This window comes from Archocentrus centrarchus, chromosome 3, assembly GCF_007364275.1.
Source record: "Archocentrus centrarchus isolate MPI-CPG fArcCen1 chromosome 3, fArcCen1, whole genome shotgun sequence".
NCBI classification, from domain to species: domain Eukaryota; kingdom Metazoa; phylum Chordata; class Actinopteri; order Cichliformes; family Cichlidae; genus Archocentrus; species Archocentrus centrarchus.
Genome location: NC_044348.1, coordinates 22,866,712 through 22,888,912, shown reverse-complemented (window position 1 = coordinate 22,888,912; position 22,201 = coordinate 22,866,712). Strand labels below are relative to the sequence as shown.

General features: G+C 41.5%; 1 protein-coding gene across 1 annotated transcript in view; it reads right to left on the bottom strand.

Moving 5' to 3' along the window:
• The window catches only part of spata17 (spermatogenesis associated 17), a 53,526-nt gene that overhangs the window by 19,334 nt on the left and 11,991 nt on the right, over nucleotides 1-22,201 (bottom strand). Inside the window, 4 exon segments of the mRNA XM_030726325.1 lie at nucleotides 8,932-9,080; nucleotides 16,084-16,184; nucleotides 16,187-16,322; nucleotides 20,124-20,247. Coding sequence (XP_030582185.1) covers nucleotides 8,932-9,080; nucleotides 16,084-16,184; nucleotides 16,187-16,322; nucleotides 20,124-20,247 — 510 coding nt within the window.

Genomic DNA, 22,201 nt, shown 5'->3' with positions numbered 1-22,201 from the left:
AAAACAAAGGCCAAATTTAATGGCCTGGTGTGACAAGGCCGTTTAATATTTTGTAAAGATTTCCACAATATTTGATGGGCTACTTGTGTAGATGATCTGGAGCCAATTTGGTGTCAGTGGGTGAAATGCCCTAGGACGAGTTCGTTCAAATAGCAGGCGTGGAAATCGCAAAAATTGACACCTTCAATTGAAGATGGCCGACTTCCTGTAGGGTTTGGGGTATGGGTCCAAGAGACTTTTTTGTACGTCTTAGGATGTTACATGAGCCTGTACATTTTCATACATGTAGATAAAACGTAGCTCCGGGGCTACTCAAAAAACATGCTATTTTAAGATATTCCGAGCTGCCACTAGGCGGCGCTCTAACGTTTATGGACTTTATGCATATGAATGTGTTCAGGGCAGCATGCTTATCACACCACTGAAGTTTGAGCCAGATTGGGCAAGTTGGCTTTGAGTTACAGCCATTTTTGTGTTCATGGCGAATCATCGAACTTTGCCGTCCCATAAGGGTCACGCCCTTTTGTCAAAAAGTCACAGTTTTGAAAACACAGTAAGTCCAACTTCTTAAGGCTTTCCAGGTGAAATTTGAGATGGTTCTGCTAAACCACCTTGGAGCTGGACCTCCAAGTGTAAAATATGACATTTCCTGTTCCCACTAGGTGGCGCTGCGACTGATATTAAATATTGTCATATGTATGTGTTCAGGGGGGCACCCTCATCCTACTGGAGAAGTTTGATGCACATTGGATCATGTAGGTATGAATGAGAGGCAATCAAAATTTCATGGCGAATGATCAAAGTTCAAAGGGGCATAAGGACCCCTCCCCCTTGGCAAAAACTCACCATTTTCGAGATTTAGATTCCCCTGGGGGTGTAGGTTAGACAAACCAAATATGAAGATGATAACGTCTAAAACCTCTGAGTTATTAGAAAAAGTGTGAGGGCTGCAAATCGCCAAATTTGCATAATTAATTCAAAATGGCGGACTTCCTGTTGGGTTTAGGGCATGGCTCCAAGAGGATTTTTTGTGCGCCTGGACATGATATACATGTGTATGAAGTTTCATTCATGTACGTGAAACACAGCGGTGGGGCTCCAGTTTAGGGGGCGCTAGCGAGCCATTTGGGCGCGCCCTTGCCCGAGCCCATTAAAATACTTAAATTTTCACCAGGTGTGACGCATGTGCAAAGGTTCATGAGTTTTTGAATATGATAAAGCCCCCAAAAAGCCAATTCATTTGCCTGAATAATAATAATAATAAAAAAAAAAAAAAAAAAAATAATAATAATAAACGAAGCAATTACAATAGGGCCTTCGCACAGTTCGTGCTCGGGCCCTAATTAAAACCGCAAGCGGTGATATCGGGCCCTCGCACTCCCTGCGCGTCGACCCGTGGCGCTCGTCGACCCGTGCCGCACTCGGAGGTCTTGTGATCGTGATGGTGTACAGAAGGTCTGTAGAAAGTTGAATTCTTTTATAGGAAAAGATATCTTTTGCTCTCGGCATAGACGCAATGGAATATTTGGGGGTGGGGTCACGGCTCCAGCATGCAAAATAGGGCATGGGTCTGATAGACTGTTTTGATCAGGATGATGTCAAGAATGTTGAAACACATTTTCATACATTTCCGAGAAACTAAGTTTGTGGATGCTATACAAAATTTCATTTGCTTCTGTAGGGGGCGCTCTTGCAGCTACGTATAGCCTTGAATCCATAGTTATGGGTTCAGAGTGGCTGTGTACATGAGTGATTACATTTTCAGGCAGATCGGGCAAAGCATGTACGAACACGTGCCCAAACAATTTTGGTCGCCATTGAGAAAAATGAAAGCCAACTTCAATGGCCTGGTGTGACAACACCATTTAATATTTTGTCAAGATTTCCACAATATTTGATGGGCTGTTTGTCTAGATGATCTGGAGCCAATTTGGTCTCACTGGCTGAAATGCCCTAGGAGGAGTTCATTCAAATAGCAGGCCTGAAAATGGCAAAAATTGACAAAAATTGACACTTTCAATTGAAGATGCTGGACTTCCTGTAGGGTTTGCAGTATGGCTCCAAGAGACTTTTTTGTACGTCTTAGGATGTTACATGAGTGTGCAGAATTTCAGAGCTGTAGATATAATGTAGCTCTGGGGCTAGCTAAAAAACATGCTATTTTATGATATTTCAAGCTGCCAGTAGGTGGCGCTGTAACATTTATGGACTTTATGCATATCAATGTGTTCAGGGCAGGAGGCTTATCAAATTGATGAGGATTTCGTAAGGAATGGTGAAAGATAGTTTCATGCATTTCAGAGCAAAACTAATTATGTGGACGTCATACAAATTTTCATTTGCTTCTGTAGGGGGCGCTATTGCGCCTACAGTCTTGAATCTGTAGTTATGGATTCAGCCTGGGTGTGTACATGAGTGATTAAATTTTCAGCCTGATCAGACAAAGCATGTGCGAACAAGTGCACAAACAATTTTGGTGGTGAGGGAGAAAAACGAAGGCCAACTTCAATGGCCTGGTGTGATAAGGCCATTTAATATTTTGTAAAGATTTCCACAATATTTGATGGGCTACTTGTGTAGATGATGTGGAGCAAATTTGGTCTCACTGGGTCAAATGCCCTAGGACAAGTTCGTTCAAATAGCAGGCGTGGAAATGGCAAAAATTGACACCTTCAATTGAAGATGGCCGACTTCCTGTAGGGTTTGGGGTATGGGTCCAAGAGACTTTTTTGTACGTCTTAGTATGTTACATGAGCCTGTACATTTTCATACATGTAGATAAAACGTAGCTCCGGGGCTACTCAAAAAACTTGCTATTTTAAGATATTCCGAGCTGCCACTAGGCGGCGCTCTAACGTTTATGGACTTTATGCATATGAGTGTGTTCAGGGCAGCATGCTTATCACACCACTGAAGTTTGAGCCAGATTGGGCAAGTTGGCTTTGAGTTACAGCCATTTTTGTGTTCATGGCGAATCATTGAACTTTGCCGTCCCATAAGGGTCACGCCCTTTTGTCAAAAAGTCACAGTTTTGAAAACACAGTAAGTCCAACTTCTTAAGGCTTTCCAGGTGAAATTTGAGATGGTTCTGCTAAACCACCTTGGAGCTGGACCTCCAAGTGTAAAATATGACATTTCCTGTTCCCACTAGGTGGCGCTGCGACTGATATTAAATATTGTCATATGTATGTGTTCAGGGGGGCACCCTCATCCTACTGGAGAAGTTTGATGCACATTGGATCATGTAGGTATGAATGAGAGGCAATCAAAATTTCATGGCGAATGATCAAAGTTCAAAGGGGCATAAGGACCCCTCCCCCTTGGCAAAAACTCACCATTTTCGAGATTTAGATTCCCCTGGGGGTGTAGGTTAGACAAACCAAATATGAAGATGATAACGTCTAAAACCTCTGAGTTATTAGAAAAAGTGTGAGGGCTGCAAATCGCCAAATTTGCATAATTAATTCAAAATGGCGGACTTCCTGTTGGGTTTAGGGCATGGCTCCAAGAGGATTTTTTGTGCGCCTGGACATGATATACATGTGTATGAAGTTTCATTCATGTACGTGAAACACAGCGGTGGGGCTCCAGTTTAGGGGGCGCTAGCTGAGCCATTTGGGCGCGCCCTTGCCCGAGCCCATTAAAATACTTAAATTTTCACCAGGTGTGACGCATGTGCAAAGTTTCATGAGTTTTTGAATATGATAAAGCTCCCAAAAAGCCAATTCATTTGCCTGAATAATAATAAAATAATAATAATTAAAACCGCAAGCGGTGATATCGGGCCCTCGCACTCCCTGCGCGTCGACCCGTGGCGCTCGTCGACCCGTGCCGGACTCGGAGGTCTTGTGATCGTGATGGTGTACAGAAGGTCTGTAGAAAGTTGAATTCTTTTATAGGAAAAGATATCTTTTGCTCTCGGCATAGACGCAATGGAATATTTGGGGGTGGGGTCACGGCTCCAGCATGCAAAATAGGGCATGGGTCTGATAGACTGTTTTGATCAGGATGATGTCAAGAATGTTGAAACACATTTTCATACATTTCCGAGAAACTAAGTTTGTGGATGCTATACAAAATTTCATTTGCTTCTGTAGGGGGCGCTCTTGCAGCTACGTATAGCCTTGAATCCATAGTTATGGGTTCAGAGTGGCTGTGTACATGAGTGATTACATTTTCAGGCAGATCGGGCAAAGCGTGTACGAACACGTGCCCAAACAATTTTGGTCGCCATTGAGAAAAATGAAAGCCAACTTCAATGGCCTGGTGTGACAACACCGTTTAATATTTTGTCAAGATTTCCACAATATTTGATGGGCTGTTTGTCTAGATGATGTGGAGCCAATTTGGTCTCACTGGCTGAAATGCCCTAGGAGGAGTTCATTCAAATAGCAGGCCTGAAAATGGCAAAAATTGACACTTTCAATTGAAGATGCTGGACTTCCTGTAGGGTTTCCAGTATGGCTCCAAGAGACTTTTTTGTATGTCTTAGGATGTTACATGAGTGTGCAAAATTTCAGAGCTGTAGATAAAATGTAACTCAGGGGCTAGCTAAAAAACATGGTATATTATGATATTTAAAGCTGCCAGTAGGGGGCGCTCTAACGTTTATGGACTTTATGCATATCAATGTGTTCAGGGCAGGAGGCTTATCAAATAGATGAGGATTTTGTAAGGAATGGTGAAAGATATTTCATGTATTTCAGAGCAAAACTAATTCTGTGGACGGTCATACAAATTTTCATTTGCTTCTGTAGGGGGCGCTATTGCGCCTACAGTCTTGAATCTGTAGTTATGGATTCAGCCTGGGTGTGTACATGAGTGATTAAATTTTCAGCCTGATCAGACAAAGCATGTGCGAACAAGTGCACAAACAATTTTGGTGGTGAGGGAGAAAAACAAAGGCCAAATTTAATGGCCTGGTGTGACAAGGCCGTTTAATATTTTTTAAAGATTTCCACAATATTTGATGGGCTACTTGTGTAGATGATCTGGAGCCAATTTGGTGTCAGTGGGTGAAATGCCCTAGGACGAGTTCGTTCAAATAGCAGGCGTGGAAATCGCAAAAATTGACACCTTCAATTGAAGATGGCCGACTTCCTGTAGGGTTTGGGGTATGGGTCCAAGAGACTTTTTTGTACGTCTTAGTATGTTACATGAGCCTGTACATTTTCATACATGTAGATAAAACGTAGCTCCGGGGCTACTCAAAAAACATGCTATTTTAAGATATTCCGAGCTGCCACTAGGCGGCGCTCTAACGTTTATGGACTTTATGCATATGAATGTGTTCAGGGCAGCATGCTTATCACACCACTGAAGTTTGAGCCAGATTGGGCAAGTTGGCTTTGAGTTACAGCCATTTTTGTGTTCATGGCGAATCATCGAACTTTGCCGTCCCATAAGGGTCACGCCCTTTTGTCAAAAAGTCACAGTTTTGAAAACACAGTAAGTCCAACTTCTTAAGGCTTTCCAGGTGAAATTTGAGATGGTTCTGCTAAACCACCTTGGAGCTGGACCTCCAAGTGTAAAATATGACATTTCCTGTTCCCACTAGGTGGCGCTGCGACTGATATTAAATATTGTCATATGTATGTGTTCAGGGGGGCACCCTCATCCTACTGGAGAAGTTTGATGCACATTGGATCATGTAGGTATGAATGAGAGGCAATCAAAATTTCATGGCGAATGATCAAAGTTCAAAGGGGCATAAGGACCCCTCCCCCTTGGCAAAAACTCACCATTTTCGAGATTTAGATTCCCCTGGGGGTGTAGGTTAGACAAACCAAATATGAAGATGATAACGTCTAAAACCTCTGAGTTATTAGAAAAAGCGTGAGGGCTGCAAATCGCCAAATTTGCATAATTAATTCAAAATGGCGGACTTCCTGTTGGGTTTAGGGCATGGCTCCAAGAGGATTTTTTGTGCGCCTGGACATGATATACATGTGTATGAAGTTTCATTCATGTACGTGAAACACAGCGGTGGGGCTCCAGTTTAGGGGGCGCTAGCGAGCCATTTGGGCGCGCCCTTGCCCGAGCCCATTAAAATACTTAAATTTTCACCAGGTGTGACGCATGTGCAAAGTTTCATGAGTTTTTGAATATGATAAAGCCCCCAAAAAGCCAATTCATTTGCCTGAATAATAATAATAATAATAAAAAAAAAAAAAAAAAAAAAAATAAAAAACAAACAAATTACAATAGGGCCTTCGCACAGTTCGTGCTCGGGCCCTAATTAAAACCGCAAGCGGTGATATCGGGCCCTCGCACTCCGCGCGCGTCGACCTGTGGCGCTCGTCGACCCGTGCCGCACTCGGAGGTTTTGTGATCGTGATGGGTCTCTAGAAAGTTGAATTCTTTTATAGGAAAAGGTATCTTTTGCTCTCGGCATAGACGCAATGGAATATTTGGGGGTGTGGTCACGGCTCCAGCATGCAAAATAGGGCATGGGTCTGATTGACTTTTTGATGGGCTGTTTGTCTAGATGATGTGGAGCCAATTTGGTCTCACTGGGTGAAATGCCCTAGGAGGAGTTCATTCAAATAGCAGGCCTGAAAATGGCAAAAATTGACACGTTCAATTGAAGATGCTGGACTTCCTGTAGGGTTTGGAGTATGGCTCCAAGAGACTTTTTTGTATGTCTTAGGATGTTACATGAGTGTGCAAAATTTCAGAGCTGTAGATAAAATGTAACTCAGGGGCTAGCTAAAAAACATGGTATATTATGATATTTAAAGCTGCCAGTAGGGGGCGCTCTAACGTTTATGGACTTTATGCATATCAATGTGTTCAGGGCAGGAGGCTTATCAAATAGATGAGGATTTTGTAAGGAATGGTGAAAGATATTTCATGTATTTCAGAGCAAAACTAATTCTGTGGACGGTCATACAAATTTTCATTTGCTTCTGTAGGGGGCGCTATTGCGCCTACAGTCTTGAATCTGTAGTTATGGATTCAGCCTGGGTGTGTACATGAGTGATTAAATTTTCAGCCTGATCAGACAAAGCATGTGCGAACAAGTGCACAAACAATTTTGGTGGTGAGGGAGAAAAACAAAGGCCAAATTTAATGGCCTGGTGTGACAAGGCCGTTTAATATTTTGTAAAGATTTCCACAATATTTGATGGGCTACTTGTGTAGATGATCTGGAGCCAATTTGGTGTCAGTGGGTCAAATGCCCTAGGACGAGTTCGTTCAAATAGCAGGCGTGGAAATCGCAAAAATTGACACCTTCAATTGAAGATGGCCGACTTCCTGTAGGGTTTGGGGTATGGGTCCAAGAGACTTTTTTGTACGTCTTAGTATGTTACATGAGCCTGTACATTTTCATACATGTAGATAAAACGTAGCTCCGGGGCTACTCAAAAAACATGCTATTTTAAGATATTCCGAGCTGCCACTAGGCGGCGCTCTAACGTTTATGGACTTTATGCATATGAATGTGTTCAGGGCAGCATGCTTATCACACCACTGAAGTTTGAGCCAGATTGGGCAAGTTGGCTTAGAGTTACAGCCATTTTTGTGTTCATGGCGAATCATCGAACTTTGCCGTCCCATAAGGGTCACGCCCTTTTGTCAAAAAGTCACAGTTTTGAAAACACAGTAAGTCCAACTTCTTAAGGCTTTCCAGGTGAAATTTGAGATGGTTCTGCTAAACCACCTTGGAGCGGGACCTCCAAGTGTAAAATATGACATTTCCTGTTCCCACTAGGTGGCGCTGCGACTGATATTAAATATTGTCATATGTATGTGTTCAGGGGGGCACCCTCATCCTACTGGAGAAGTTTGATGCACATTGGATCATGTAGGTATGAATGAGAGGCAATCAAATTTTCATGGCGAATGATCAAAGTTCAAAGGGGCATAAGGACCCCTCCCCCTTGGCAAAAACTCACCATTTTCGAGATTTAGATTCCCCTGGGGGTGTAGGTTAGACAAACCAAATATGAAGATGATAACGTCTAAAACCTCTGAGTTATTAGAAAAAGTGTGAGGGCTGCAAATCGCCAAATTTGCATAATTAATTCAAAATGGCGGACTTCCTGTTGGGTTTAGGGCATGGCTCCAAGAGGATTTTTTGTGCGCCTGGACATGATATACATGTGTATGAAGTTTCATTCATGTACGTGAAACACAGCGGTGGGGCTCCAGTTTAGGGGGCGCTAGCGAGCCATTTGGGCGCGCCCTTGCCCGAGCCCATTAAAATACTTAAATTTTCACCAGGTGTGACGCATGTGCAAAGTTTCATGAGTTTTTGAATATGATAAAGCCCCCAAAAAGCCAATTCATTTGCCTGAATAATAATAATAATAATAATAATAAAAAAAAAAAAAAATAATAATAATAATAATAATAAACGAAGCAATTACAATAGGGCCTTCGCACAGTTCGTGCTCGGGCCCTAATAAACGAAGCAATTACAATAGGGCCTTCGCACAGTTCGTGCTCGGGCCCTAATAAAAAGACTAGAGTAGCAAAAGAATGGGTCGTCAATACCAAGGATATTACTGTGTAAGACAGATATAACAGAGGTTTAATTAAAACATTTCACACTCTCAGTCAATCTGTGTTTTAGTAAAGACAAACTTACACATGCAATCATAATTAAAATTCACACAACCTTTGCAGTAGAACTGACTGTGACATTGCTTTCAATAAATTCAGCTTGAAACATTCTTAAAGGAATTTCTTGGCATATACCTAGTCAACAAGTCATAAAAGGGATATGCACATTTGCTACTTAATGCTGAGTTCATCTTTGCTACTTTGTTGCCTCAAATTTTTTTTTAATTTTTGTATCATATAGAGATATGAAAGAAAAAAAACAAAAAGAAAAACTTTTTAAGAAAACATTTGACTGTAAATTGTAGTAACTTTGTGTGTGGATGTTTATGTCTGTTTGTGTGTGTGACTGTGTATATTTCTTACGTTGTGACACTGGGGAATCTCACGAGCTTGTGTTGATGTAGCTGATTCTGGGCCTCTTCTAGGTGCATGTAAGAGGTCTGCAGACACGTCATCAGATCAGGACAATGCAAGCATTGCTCCCAAGCTTCTCCTGGTTTTCTGAAAAGACCCTGGAATAAACACAGGCAAAAAGAGAAAGAGACAGTGAATGAGTTAAATACTGATCACTAAATTGCTCTTTTCTTTTTCTGATCCTTCTTCTAAAACCAGAGGTCGGTCATCTGTATGTCGTCTTTTGTGACAGGAGTCGGGCTAAGAGATGAGAAAGAATAAAAAAAGACTGAAGACAAATATATCATATATCAGGTGAAAGGACAAGTAAAACCAAACATGCCAGTACAAATCTGAGTGTGGAATGGGGGGGACCACAAAGAGTAAACAAAAAGGGTATTAATTAAAAAGAAGACACTTTTGTGGCTACATAGACAGTCCCTGTAATGGGTCCTTTATGATGATTTGTTAACTAAAAACTGACAAATCTACATGAATATCATAACTGTCTTAATTTTTACTCTTAGAGAGCTTAACATATAGACAGCTGCCTGTCATTTTCTTCCATGTGCATCTTCTTGACATTGTGTCTCCTTCCCTAGAGTGATAGGTTTCTGATGCCAACTAATACAAAAAAATTTGCAAGGACAAGAAGAAAACAAAGAATGAAAAGCTGTTTTTAGCAACTAGTTTTTTTGTGCTTCTCACTGCCTGACCTCATGTCCCCTTTAAGATTTCAGCATATCTGTCACTATTTATTACTGAGGACACTGAATGCATGTGAAACATGGTCGACACAAAATATATTGTATTGACAAAAAATAACACTGAACTCACTAAAAACAATAAATCAATTTAATAATATTGTATTTTCAGATATTATGTAAGCTGACTTATTAAATAGTCAGCTTACATAATATTTGAAAATACTGAAGAAACAGTTCAAAAGTCTTGAACCATGTCTTGTTTCTTTATACTTCGATTCAATGGAGTCAGTCTTTCTCATATTTGTTTTACAAGTGGTCTTGAGCAATAGTTCTCCAGACTTTCTGGAGGACTTTTAAAGTTTGTTCTTTGGACATTGGCTGCTTTTTCACTCATTGTCAGTCCAGTCTGTGTACATGACCACTTTCAGAGATTGTTTTTTTCATTAAGCCACTTACCACTAATCTATGACTCATTCAAGCATAAAAAAAGGCTAACTTTGGTGATGAACCAGTGTTGTGTCTACATAGAGCAGACAACTTAGCAAAGAACCCATTTTAAACTGTATCTTTAGGCACTTTGCTACTAGCAGCCTGTTGCAAAACCACATAATTTGTTTCCATTTCTTTAGTTTAATCTATGACAAATGCTGAACACAACAAAGTTTGACAGACATAAAATTGTATTTTCTGCAACAACAAGGCGAATCATAAAAACTATTAGTCAAAAACTTGGCATATTGCAGTATGGTGTGCACTGTGTCCTTAAAATATTTGAGGGCTGTAAGTAGAGGACAAAAACAGAAGTGGCAAGCGTAAAAAACTATTTATCGAGAAATCGTTTCACTCATCAACAGCACCAGGATCTACAGCAATGACATCAGAAGTGTAGTCGGATGGCAACAAAGAAAGGGAAGGTAGTCAGAACTGAGGGGACTGCACTACTAAGAAAGCAACATTGCAGACACTGAAGACAGCTATAAGTACCTTGGAATCCCACAGGCAAATGGGAACCATGAAGAGGCCGCTAGGAAAACTGCAACTGCCAAATACCTGCAGAGTAAAGCAAGTCCTGAAGAGTCAGCTGAATGAGAAGAATGAGATCTGGGCGATCAACACCTATCCCTGCCAGTAAGCTTGCCAAAGAAGGAGACAGAAGCCACTGACATCAAGACAAGAAAGTTCCTTCACCATGCATAGAAGGTTTCACCCCAAATCCAGTACCCTGGGACTGTGAGCTAAGCAGAAGGAAGGAGGACGAGGGCTAGTGAGTGTCAGAACCACTATCCAGGATGAAACAACAAAGATCCATGAGTACATCAGGAAGATGGCCACAACTGATCATGTGCTTAGTGAATACCATAGCCAACAGAAACCCAAGAAAAAAGACGAGCAAGCACAGGAACCATCATGGAAGGACAAGCTCCTGCATAGCATGTACCACTGGCAGATAGAAGAAGTGGCTGATATTGAGAAATCCTACCAATGGCTGGACAAAGCTGGACTGAAAGACAGCACAGAGGCACTAATCATGGCAGCACAGGAACAAATTTCAAGCACAAGATCAGTAGAGGCTGTGGTCTACCACACAACGCAAGACCCCATGTGCAGGTTGTGCAGCGATGTCCCTGAGGCAATCCATGGCATACATGTAACGCCATAACCAAGTGGCTGGTATAGTTTATAGGAACATTGGTGCAGAATACGGCCTGGAAGTCCCAAAGTCAAATTGGGATACATCCCCAAGGTGGTTGAGAATGACCGAACTAAGGTCCTGTGGGACTTCCAGATACAGACAAACTGGTGATGGCTAACCAACTGGACATAGTAGTGGACAAGTAGAGGAAGAAGCCCGTAGTGATAGATATAGCAATACCAAGTGACAGCAACATCAGAAAGAAAAAACACAAGAAATTTTGCTGTGAGAGCGTCTCTTACACACTGTCCGAAAAAGAATAAGATTGAGAGCAACATGGATCTGGCAAACTAGGCCCTCAACACCACTGATCGAATTTTTTCCACTATGGGATTGGGGAAAGGGGAGCCTGCGTGTCCGAGTGGAACAGATCCAGTTGGATACGTCATCGATTCTTGGAGCTCGTGGAGACCTGTGTGCTTCTCAGCCCTCGAGGTTGAAGACGTGGAAGACGTCTACATATTCGGCTATTTGGTAGCGGTATCTTTTCTGTTTGGGCTCAGAGGATACCTGATTTACCGGGAAATCAAGAAAATCTGGGCGGCAGTTTGACATCTGCAGAGGCTGCCGACCCAGGTGGATGGGCTGTCCAGGGCCGTACAAACTTAGACTCAAAGCCTGTTGGACCTGAGCCGTAAAGCTGGTGAGTAGCCCAGCTGAGAACGTGCTTGCAGGCGAGAGGGGTTCGATCTGGAGATAAAGTTCGGTTCTGCACGGTGAGGACGGTAGCTAATGAATTTGGAATATTGGATTACTGAATGGGTTCCCCAGTGAGACTGAAGGCTGTTGGAAAAAACAAGCAGCCTGTTCCAAAAACAATATCTGCATTATCAGGAATTCAGCTCCCTAGCCGGCCTTGGGCTGGCAATCATATCTCTCCAGGGCTATGTGTGATGGTCGCTCTCCCCCTCAGCCCTCTCTGTGATTTGTGAAGCTGGATCTGGTGCACCTCGGCCGCTGATGAACTCCATCACTATCAGCGAACTGTTTTGGCTAGGAGCTGGCATCTGGCTCCACAATGCCCTGACCCTTTCGTCTCCGTCTGCATCCCTTCCTGCCCCCTCCCTTCCCCGACCATATTGCTATCCTAGCTTTAAATGTGCAAAAATGCTTTGCTAAGGTGTTTTTTTTTGGACCCTGGTATGGTGCTCATGTCGAGCACCGTACCAGATGACTCTTTTTTTAACCTAACTACCCCATGATGTGTGTTGTTTCCTTTTATGGGACTGATAAAGGTAGCGCCGGCAACGGCTGCACGACCTCAGACACCTGTCCCCCCTGTTTGCTTCTATTTTTTGTATTTCTCTTGGATGGGTGTTCTGGAACGCAAATTTCATTATATGTTTTCATTATATGTTTACATATATATGACAATAAAGTCTTCTTGATTCTTGAAGTTCGAGAAATACCAAGTGCTGAGATAAGAGCTAAAGAGGATATGGAAGATGAAGGCAACAGTGGTCCCCATGGTAATCGGAACACTCGTGGCAGTGTTCCGATTACCATGGCAACAGTGGTCCCCATGGTAATCGGAACACTCGTGGCAGTGACTCCCAAACTGGGAGAGTGGCTCCAGCAGATTCCAGGAAAACAATCCAAGATCTCTGTCTAGAAGAGCGCAGTCCTGGGAACTGCTAAGATACTGTGCAGGACCCTCAAGCTCCCAGGCCTGAGCTTGGACAAGTACAAAGACTACTCTGAGGGGTATTTTTGTTTGTCCTTAAATACACTATATTGCAGAAAGTATTCATTCACTTATCCAAATCATTGAATTCAGGTGTTCGATCAAGCATCTAGGAATGCTGACTGCTTCTATAAACATTGTTGAAAGAATGAGACGTTCTAAGGAGCTCAGTGAATTCCAGCGTAGTACCATGAAATTATGCCACCTGTGCAACAAGTCCAGTCATGAAATGTACTCACTAGTAAATATTCCTCAATCACCTGTTAGTGGTATAATAATAAAGTGGAAGCGATTGGGAAGGACAGCAACTCAGCTACAAAGTGGTAGGTCACTTTGGGGTCAGCAGATGCTGAGGCACATAGTGTACATCACCAAGCACAATGCAAAGCACCGGATGCAGTGGTGTAAAGCATTCCGCCACTGGACTCTAGAGCAGTGGATTAACTCTAGAGTGTGTTCTCTGGAGTGACAAATATTGCTCTGTCTGGCAATCCCATGGATGAATCTCAGTTTGGCAGTTGCCAGGAGAATGGTATTTGCCTGACTGCATTGTGCCAAGTGTAAAGTTTGGTGGAGGGAAGGATTATGGTGTGAGGTTGTTTTTCAGGAGCTTCGCTCGGCTCCTTAGTTCCAGTGAAAGGAACTCTTACTGTTTCAGCATACCAAGATATTTTGGACAATTTCATGCTCCTAACTTTGTGGGAACAGTTTGAGGATGGTCCCTTCCTGTTCCAACATGACTGCGCCCCAGTGCACAAAGTAAGGTCCATAAAGACACGGATAAGAGAGTTTGGTGTGGAAGAACTGGATTGGCCTGCACAGAGTCAACCTCAAACCAACAGAATACCTTTGGAATGAATTAGAGCACAGATTTCCCACCAGGTCTTCTCATCCAACATCAGTGTCTGACCTCACAAATGTGCTTCTGAAAGAATGGTCAAAAATTCAAACATACATGATCCTAATTCTTGTGGAAAGCCAACATCATATTAAACCCTATGGATTAAGAATGGGCAGCAAGGTGGCATGGTGGTTAGCACTGCTGCCTCACAGCTGACATCTAGAAGGTTTGGGTTTGAATCCACCCGGGCCTCTCTGTGTGGAGTTTGCATGTTCTCCCCGTGTCTGTGTGGGATTCCTCCGGGTACTCCGGTTTCCTCCCACAGTCCAAAGACATGCAATTACTGCGGTTAGGTTAATTGGTCACTCGAAATTGCCCATAGGTGTGAACCTGAGTGTGAATGGTTGTCTGTCTCTCTGTGTTGGCCCTGCGACAGGCTGGCGACCTGTATAAGGTGTACCCTGCCTCTTGCCCTACGTCAGCTGGGATAGGCTCCAGGCCCCCCCCCACGACACTGAACAGATAAGCGGAAGAGAATGGATGGATGGATTAAGAATGTGATGTCACTCAAGTTCATATGTGTGTAAAAGCACACAAGTGAATACTTTGGCAATATAGCACATATGTGTGTCCAGTGAGGAAAAAAATCTCAAACTTGATCCTCTAAGAGTGCAGCACTTCTCAACTTGTGAGAGTGATGGCTAAACTTTTGGGAATGTAGATTAAGTTAAATGTTTCTGCTTTGCTTAATGTGACCTTCAGTTGTTGTTTGGTGTTAAAAAAGGAGGGAGAATGAGGGGGAGCGGTAAAGGGAGGGACAGGAACCCTGTCCTTGCTCCTATCACCACGGGATCAGTGGCCTGGCCTGACCACTTCCACAGCCAGCACCTCAACCTTATCCATCACCACTAGATAGTTATCACACCACAGATGGAGGGGGTGCAGGATGTAGGGGTGAGTGCAAAGAAAGGGGGACTTCCTGCACTAATGACACAACTGAATACATACAAAAAAGACACTGTGAGGCATACATGTATAAAAATAAGAATTATTCTGCATATAACACTAGAGACTTTATTAGGACACCGGTAATGCATCTATTCCCACTCCAGCTAGCTGGAGACATGTCTGTATGTGTATGTATGTGTATGAACTGCAGCTAATAAAAGGGGACAATATACACCTCATTTTTGGTCACTTATGTTTTACATTACTAGAAACTAATACTAGGGGACGCACTAATGCTCCTAAATAGTCCACCACAGTGCTACACAAATTCTCAGTTAACAACAAAAGAAATATTTAATTAGTGCCAGCTCAGGTTTTATCTTTTTTGGTCTACGACTAATGCCACGGTGTATATTATTAATCACTACATGAATATAGTAGACATTCTGATGGTAACTGTCACAACTGTTACACATAATGAACAATGGTCCAAGACAAAACAGTGACACCATTGGTTAAAAACACATGAAACTGGAGTATCTAAATGGATTCAATGAAGGTCCTTCATGACCTTTTTCAAATCTGTTGCATTTTCTTACTATGGCATGTCTAAAAGTCTTTGATGAAAAAGGACTCTTATTAGTATTCATTTTGAACAAGTCTATGGAACATCCAGTTGGTATATAACATTCAAATATTCAGTATTCACTAAAAATAAGAAGGCTTCAGTAAGATACCAATGTTGCTATCTGCTGAATGTATACATGTTAATTGTTTAGCTGTTATAACTTATTTACTTAATGGAGCTATAAAACATGTTACTGTGGAATTTAATAAAATGACTCTTGTATATCTCTCGCTATCTTTGTGGTACACAAATATAGCAATAGCACATAACTCCAGTCACACAGAGTACTCAATGAAATACAGGCACTAAACGACTCTCTGCAGTAGCCCCCAGGAGAGCTGTCTGCCATGCTTTAATGATGTCATTCTTCTTTAAAAAGAGTTTTAAAGGATCTCTGCTTTCATCAAGAACCATCCCCCCTTGAGGCAAGAAGGGGGAGTTGGGGCTTTAATAATTAGTACGATACTTTGTTAAACTAACAGTCTGTTTCACCTCTTGTGCATGCTCAAATCTACTTTTTCTCCTCAACATCTGCATATCTTGCATATTGGCTTTTATACTGCTGTTTCTCTTTTTTCCACTTGTTTATGTTTTTCATAGGCCACATTTGGCCATCATCACCTGCTGTTTCTTGTTGGCAATGGGAGGAAGTATCGGCCTGGAGCCGCAGGTTCTAGAGGTTTTGATCAATGGGGATCCAAGAGTCCCAGGGAAACTGGGCTTGTTGAGCTTGGGATGCCCAAGAGACAAGCCTTGCCCCTTGAGGCCAGCCTGGTGGGGATCTGGTACTTGACCTGCCTCAGCAGCAGCTCCATCTCATGGGGGGCTGGCCTGAATGGAGAGTTGAAGACCCCTGGGCACTGAAGAAAAGGGGGGGGGGGGGGAGAGGAGAGAGAGAGAGAGGAGTTATATTACAGAGGAATTTAAATTTAAATAATTAGATGCACATGTATTTCTGATTAGCTACCAAGTTTTTGTTGATGGTTGTGGGGTTTTTTTTTGCTTTTTTTTTTTTTTTTTTTTTTTTTTTTTTAAATATTAATATACTAAAACTGAAAATATCATAGAAAAGATAGGGTTTATGGAATTACATGCATCAAGATTAGCAAACATATTCAAACTATAGAGATCATAATTCTGTGGCACAGAAGTGGATGGATGGAAATTCTAAACTTACACACGTACACATACTTAAATCTTTGCCTCTCTGGTTCTGTGCCGGTGGTACAGATTCGCCAAACAGCCTCAATGATAATTATTCAAATCACAGTTATTCTTTTGCCTATGTGCTAATTACTAGACCAAAGCTTTGAGTTGGAACATTTTGTCCCTGCTCTATATGCTAATAACACTGCTTGCCACTCTAAAAGACTGGGACAAGAGAGGGAGAGGAGAAACACAGAGCATAAGTGGGAAATAGTTTCAACTCTGTCTGCCCAAACCTCATTCCTTCTAACATTGACAAATTAGCAAAACAGTAAATGTTTCATTATTAGTTCATAAGTGCTTTTGATCTAAATATCAAGTGTTACATTAGGAGAAGAGAGCAATTAATTCAACTTCAGTGATTGTAATTTCTTTAACCCTCGGTTGTAGGTACTGCTTGATAATAGCACATTTCTAATTGGTAGCTATCTTAAAAGCAGCGGAGCTAACAGTGAAGCTAACGCTTATGTCTTCATTCAGCTAAACAGGTGGACCATCGCTCAAAGCAGTCCAGATAGCAGAGGTACACTACATACTTCTCCAACATAAAAAAACATAATATTTTTTAAGTGTATTAAGAAATTTACCTTTTTTAAGTAAATGCAAAATGCAAAGAAATCAAAATGCAAATTTTAAATTATATCAAACAAATGTTTTTGAAACATGGGAGTTTTTTGTGGAATACATAATATACACATTTGGCTAACAAGCAAAAGAGAGATCCCTAGTTCGATCCCAGGAGGCGACACAAATCCCTAGGAGGTTGTCAGAAAGGACATCTGGTGTAAAAATCTGCCAAATCAAAAACCCGCTGCAGCAACCCCTTGTGATAAAGGGAGCAGCAAAAGTAGCTTTTATATAACTTCAGTGGTTTCCGTAGGTTTAGATTCGTAGATGCGTATATGCATGCATGTATGTGTGCATGCATATATGCTTTCTTAATGAATTCTTACACAATAAAATTGCATTCATAAGGTTGTTTTCTACAAATATTTGACTTGCCAGATACACTGTGACAAAATAAATAATGAGGCAATATAATTACTTGCATCTCCGGTGAGTCTCATCCCAAGAAAGGACTCCAACTCCACCATCATGGATTTCGGTTGTTAAGAATAGTGCTTGTGCTACTCTGCTGCCTCAGTAAGCTCTATGTAGAGGTACATAAACCTGTTCTCTGCCTGCTGCAGGTTCTTATTAGAGTGGCAATCCAGATTGCAGAGGACCTTCAGAGCAGAACAAGTACTACTGTTGCCAGTTGCAGTCAACGACAGAGGAGTGACCAACAAAAGACAAGCAGCTGACTGATACACAAACTCAACTTGACCAATAAGCCAGCTAGTAGGACAATGAAAAAAAGAAGGGCCCAGGCTAGTTGTTAAGTAATGACTAACTTTTCAAAATGACAGCCAATTGTTCACTAATAATCAATATCAGTAATCGATCCTGCATAGGGTCACTCTCTTGAATAAAAAAAAAAATCTAAAGTCAGTTGGCAAATATACTTGGGCAACCAATAATATGTCTTCACTTATATTTATAAGGTTTTAACATATATTAAAAAAAAAAACATATGAGCAAATGTTATTCTTCACCACAAGAGTGTAATGAACCAATTAAAAGTATGGACTGAATAGTCATCAGAATAGTTTATATGATTAGCAGCAATGAGTTTCTTGAGAATTGCTTGAAACTACAGGAGAAACACACTGCTTTAGGGATGACAGAACACAACTAAGTCAAATAGGAAGTGACAGAAGGCCAACAAAATACACACCGCACACACACACCACACATAGACAAAAGTAAATCTCACCACCCCTAAAGAACACACACAAACACACACACACACAAGCCCAAAAAGTACCAACCTAGCTACGGGAAGAGCAATGATGTTGACCCCAGGAACACAGCATCTCTGTCTCTGTCAGAGGGACTTGGGGCCTTTTGGTAAGCTGGATGTGTGTGTGTGTGTGTGGTGTGTGTGTGTGTGTGTGTGTGTGTGTGTGTGTGTGTGTGTGTGTGTGTGTGTGTGTGTGTGTGTGGGCTGGGGTCTGAGAAGTGAGAAAGGATGAACTGTGTGGGAGAGCCATCTATTCACTGCTGACAAGGTCAGCGCTACGAAAGGAAAGAGTCCCCTGCCATATGCAGAGAAAGAGAGAGAGGTATATAGGAAGAGATGGACAGAGGGCGGAGAAGAGCGCATAAACTTTCTTGCTTTCATTCTTTCTTGCATGTACATAAAAAATAATAATAATTAAGTTACAGAAACATAACACAAATTATGCATACATGGGGATACGTACAAGTTGAAAGTATTTGGAGACTCAAGCCTGATGTGAAAAACTGCAAACTTAATTATACTCCAGCTTATACCAACTCCATGCAAATGTTTTCTATATGTATACAGCTTAGGTGAACATGGGATACCTGGGTAATGGCACAGGCATGAAGGAGAGAGAGAGAGAGAGAGAGAGAAAGAGACACAGAAAAGGGATAGAGAGAGCGAGAAGAGTGGTGGTGCTGAATCAACAGTGACTACTGTGCTTTATATTCGATACTACTCCAGTGGGGCGTCACAAAGAGCGTAGATGTCACACACATACACACACAGGGGTGGCTGTGGCTCAGAAGGAAGAGTGGGTCGCTTACTAATCGAAAGGTTGGTGGTTTGATCCCCTCATTCTCTAGTCTGTTGATGTATACTTTAGCAAAATATTGTACCCCAAGTTGAACCCAATGCCTCGATTGGAGTACAAGTGTGTGAGTGTTAGGTTAAAAATACTTAAGCATAGAAAAATGCATAATATGTGGGTGAATGAGGCTTGTAGTAAGAAAGTGCTTTGAGCACTCTAATAGAGTAGAAAAGCACTATATAAGTACCAGTCCATTTACCATTTACCCATATGCACACCTGTGCCAAGGGAAGCACTAAAGTACTACACTCAGCACATCAGAAGAGCCATGAGGACTCGCACGTTGGCACACACACAACTCAGCTCCACACAGCCCACTTCTGTAGGCTAAAAGAAAGAACAAGATTTTTATTATTTCTCTATGTAGCCAGTTTCTGGAGGAACCCCCCTCTCTGTAATGTTTATCATAAAACCCATGTGTATACCTGAGCGTGCACATATATGTGCATGGAAATAGTGCCACCTGATAACCACAAACTTAAACTGAGTCCACAGGGTTGCATTTGTCATGTGTCATCTTAAGTGACTTTACATCTGTCACTCACACCTTGGAATTACAAAGTGAACACGTGTTACTGTCAGTACTCCAACTGTTTATTAAATAGAATATTTTCTTTTTAACTGAACCATTTTCATGTAATGCTGGTTAACAAGAAATTGCAATGTAACATTTGCCTCTTTTCAACTATTAGTGTAATCATAGTAATAATGTTGTAAATGTACGCATTAGTGAATGCTTCTGTGTTCCCGTTGGCCTACCTGCTGTGTGCTGAGGAGGTGATGTAACCGATGAGCTTGATAGACTTTGGCTGTGTGCTCTTTCACCATCTCCAGACAGTCTCGCTCTCTTTTCTGGAGATCCTCCAGCTGATCCAGCTTCCTCCTGCAGAGCACAGAAACCACACACAAATATTTTGCAGCTGAAATTTTACACTTCAACTTCATTAGGTTTGACTATGGGTATACATTAGTTATACACCGTATCATAAATAAAAATAATTTCACACAATAACATTTAAGACATAATTCTTCTGCTTCCTAAGTTGTCAACCATCATAAATCATGCAGTAGCAATAGCTCATCATACTTTTCTACTCATGTACAGTATGCTTGCTGAATGACTTGGTTTAACAATTCTATGAGTGTAATGTTTTTATAATACTAAATCAACATGTTATGTTACACATTTTCTGAAGATTCAGCTGACCTTAACTAGTACTAACACCATATAAATCAAGAACTTGTAAACGGTATAAACCTCATACAAGTGCATCTGTGCATGTGTTATTATGTATTTGGGAAACAGTTGTCGGTCGTAAAGCTGACAATTCCCTGAAGTGTCCTTTAGATGAAGGAAAAAACTGCTTAATCACACTGAGGCATACATGGAAAGACAGAGAAGCTCTGGGACGAAAACAACAGAATGACACTGCATAGAAGAAAAAGGCAAAGTAAGAGTGTGAGAGGCTTGTAAGTGGGAGGATGATTGATATATTTCATCACGGCAGCCAGGACAGGTCTGTCTATGACATCTGTTAAGCGAAGCTGGCTAAATGGGATGCATTAAAACCCCATACACACAGCAATTTAATTCCACAATCACACAGCAATGTTGTTACAAAGTGGTGATAACTTAAAAGGGAATTGGAAACAATTACTAAATACGCATGCCATGATAATATGAAAGCCCACACACAAAGCTAGGAGTAAAACCAATCTAATTCCAAGAGTGCTATACCAATAAGGATTTAACCATAGCTCATCAAGAATCCTACATCTGTTTCCCCTCCTTTTTTCCCTTACTTCCTTCTCCACTGTTTCTTTCCCCATCCAACCTCTGTTTTCAATTACAATCCTCCACAGAAGAATCAGGATATTCAAAGTGTGTCAGTAATCTGAGGTTAACACATTCTGTGGCTACTGACATTTAAAAAGAAATCACAACACGTTCCCATTGCCTTTGCATTCGCATTCATTCTTCAGCACCAGATTCAATTACAAAATAAATGAAAATGCAGAGCACCGTGCTTGCAGGTGTGTAAAGAAGAAGATGCGAATCTAAATATGTGTGTTTCTATAATATTAAACACAGTAATTTAATACAGTGTACGTGTGTCGGAGTAAATATTGAGGTTGCTTGGCCTCTATTTGTCCACCTAGCTAACAGGGATATTACTTATTAATGGTTTATTGATGGATCACAAACCATATGTTTGTGTGTATATATATATATATACATATGCAGTTCCATTTCCTCATGTCTTAATAGCACCTTAAAAACCTACTATTAATGTTTTGGGGGATCAGGACCTTTGCGCAAATGTCTATATGTGTCTGGGCTGAAACAGCTTAAGTGGGAATGTACCAGTTTATGCATTTATCAGAAATATGTGTGTATCAGTTTTCATAGTACATGTACGTACACTTTGCTCACATGTGTATCTATATGTCCGTGTGTGTGTGTGTGTGTGTGTGTGTGGGTCAGACTCAATGAGTGACCTTTGCTTCCCTACCCCCAGCCCCAGTGTTATTAATTGCTCTGTAGTGGACAAAAGCCAAACAGATTTGTAACGGCTGAAGGCACCTCGATCTGTGTCGACCCAACCAGCCGCCACAACATACAACCCTCATTAGCCCTGTTCGGCAAGCGGCACATGCCCTCTTGTATGTGTGTGACTGTGTGTGTGTCTATAAATGTATGTGCAAGTGACTGAGTAAAAGTGAAAAGAAAGAAAGAAATACTTTAACTCTGTAACTTCTCTCTGTTATGGCTGATCTATCAACCTAAGCTTATGCCTTTTAAGGATTCGCCACAACTGACATAACATAAATAAGAA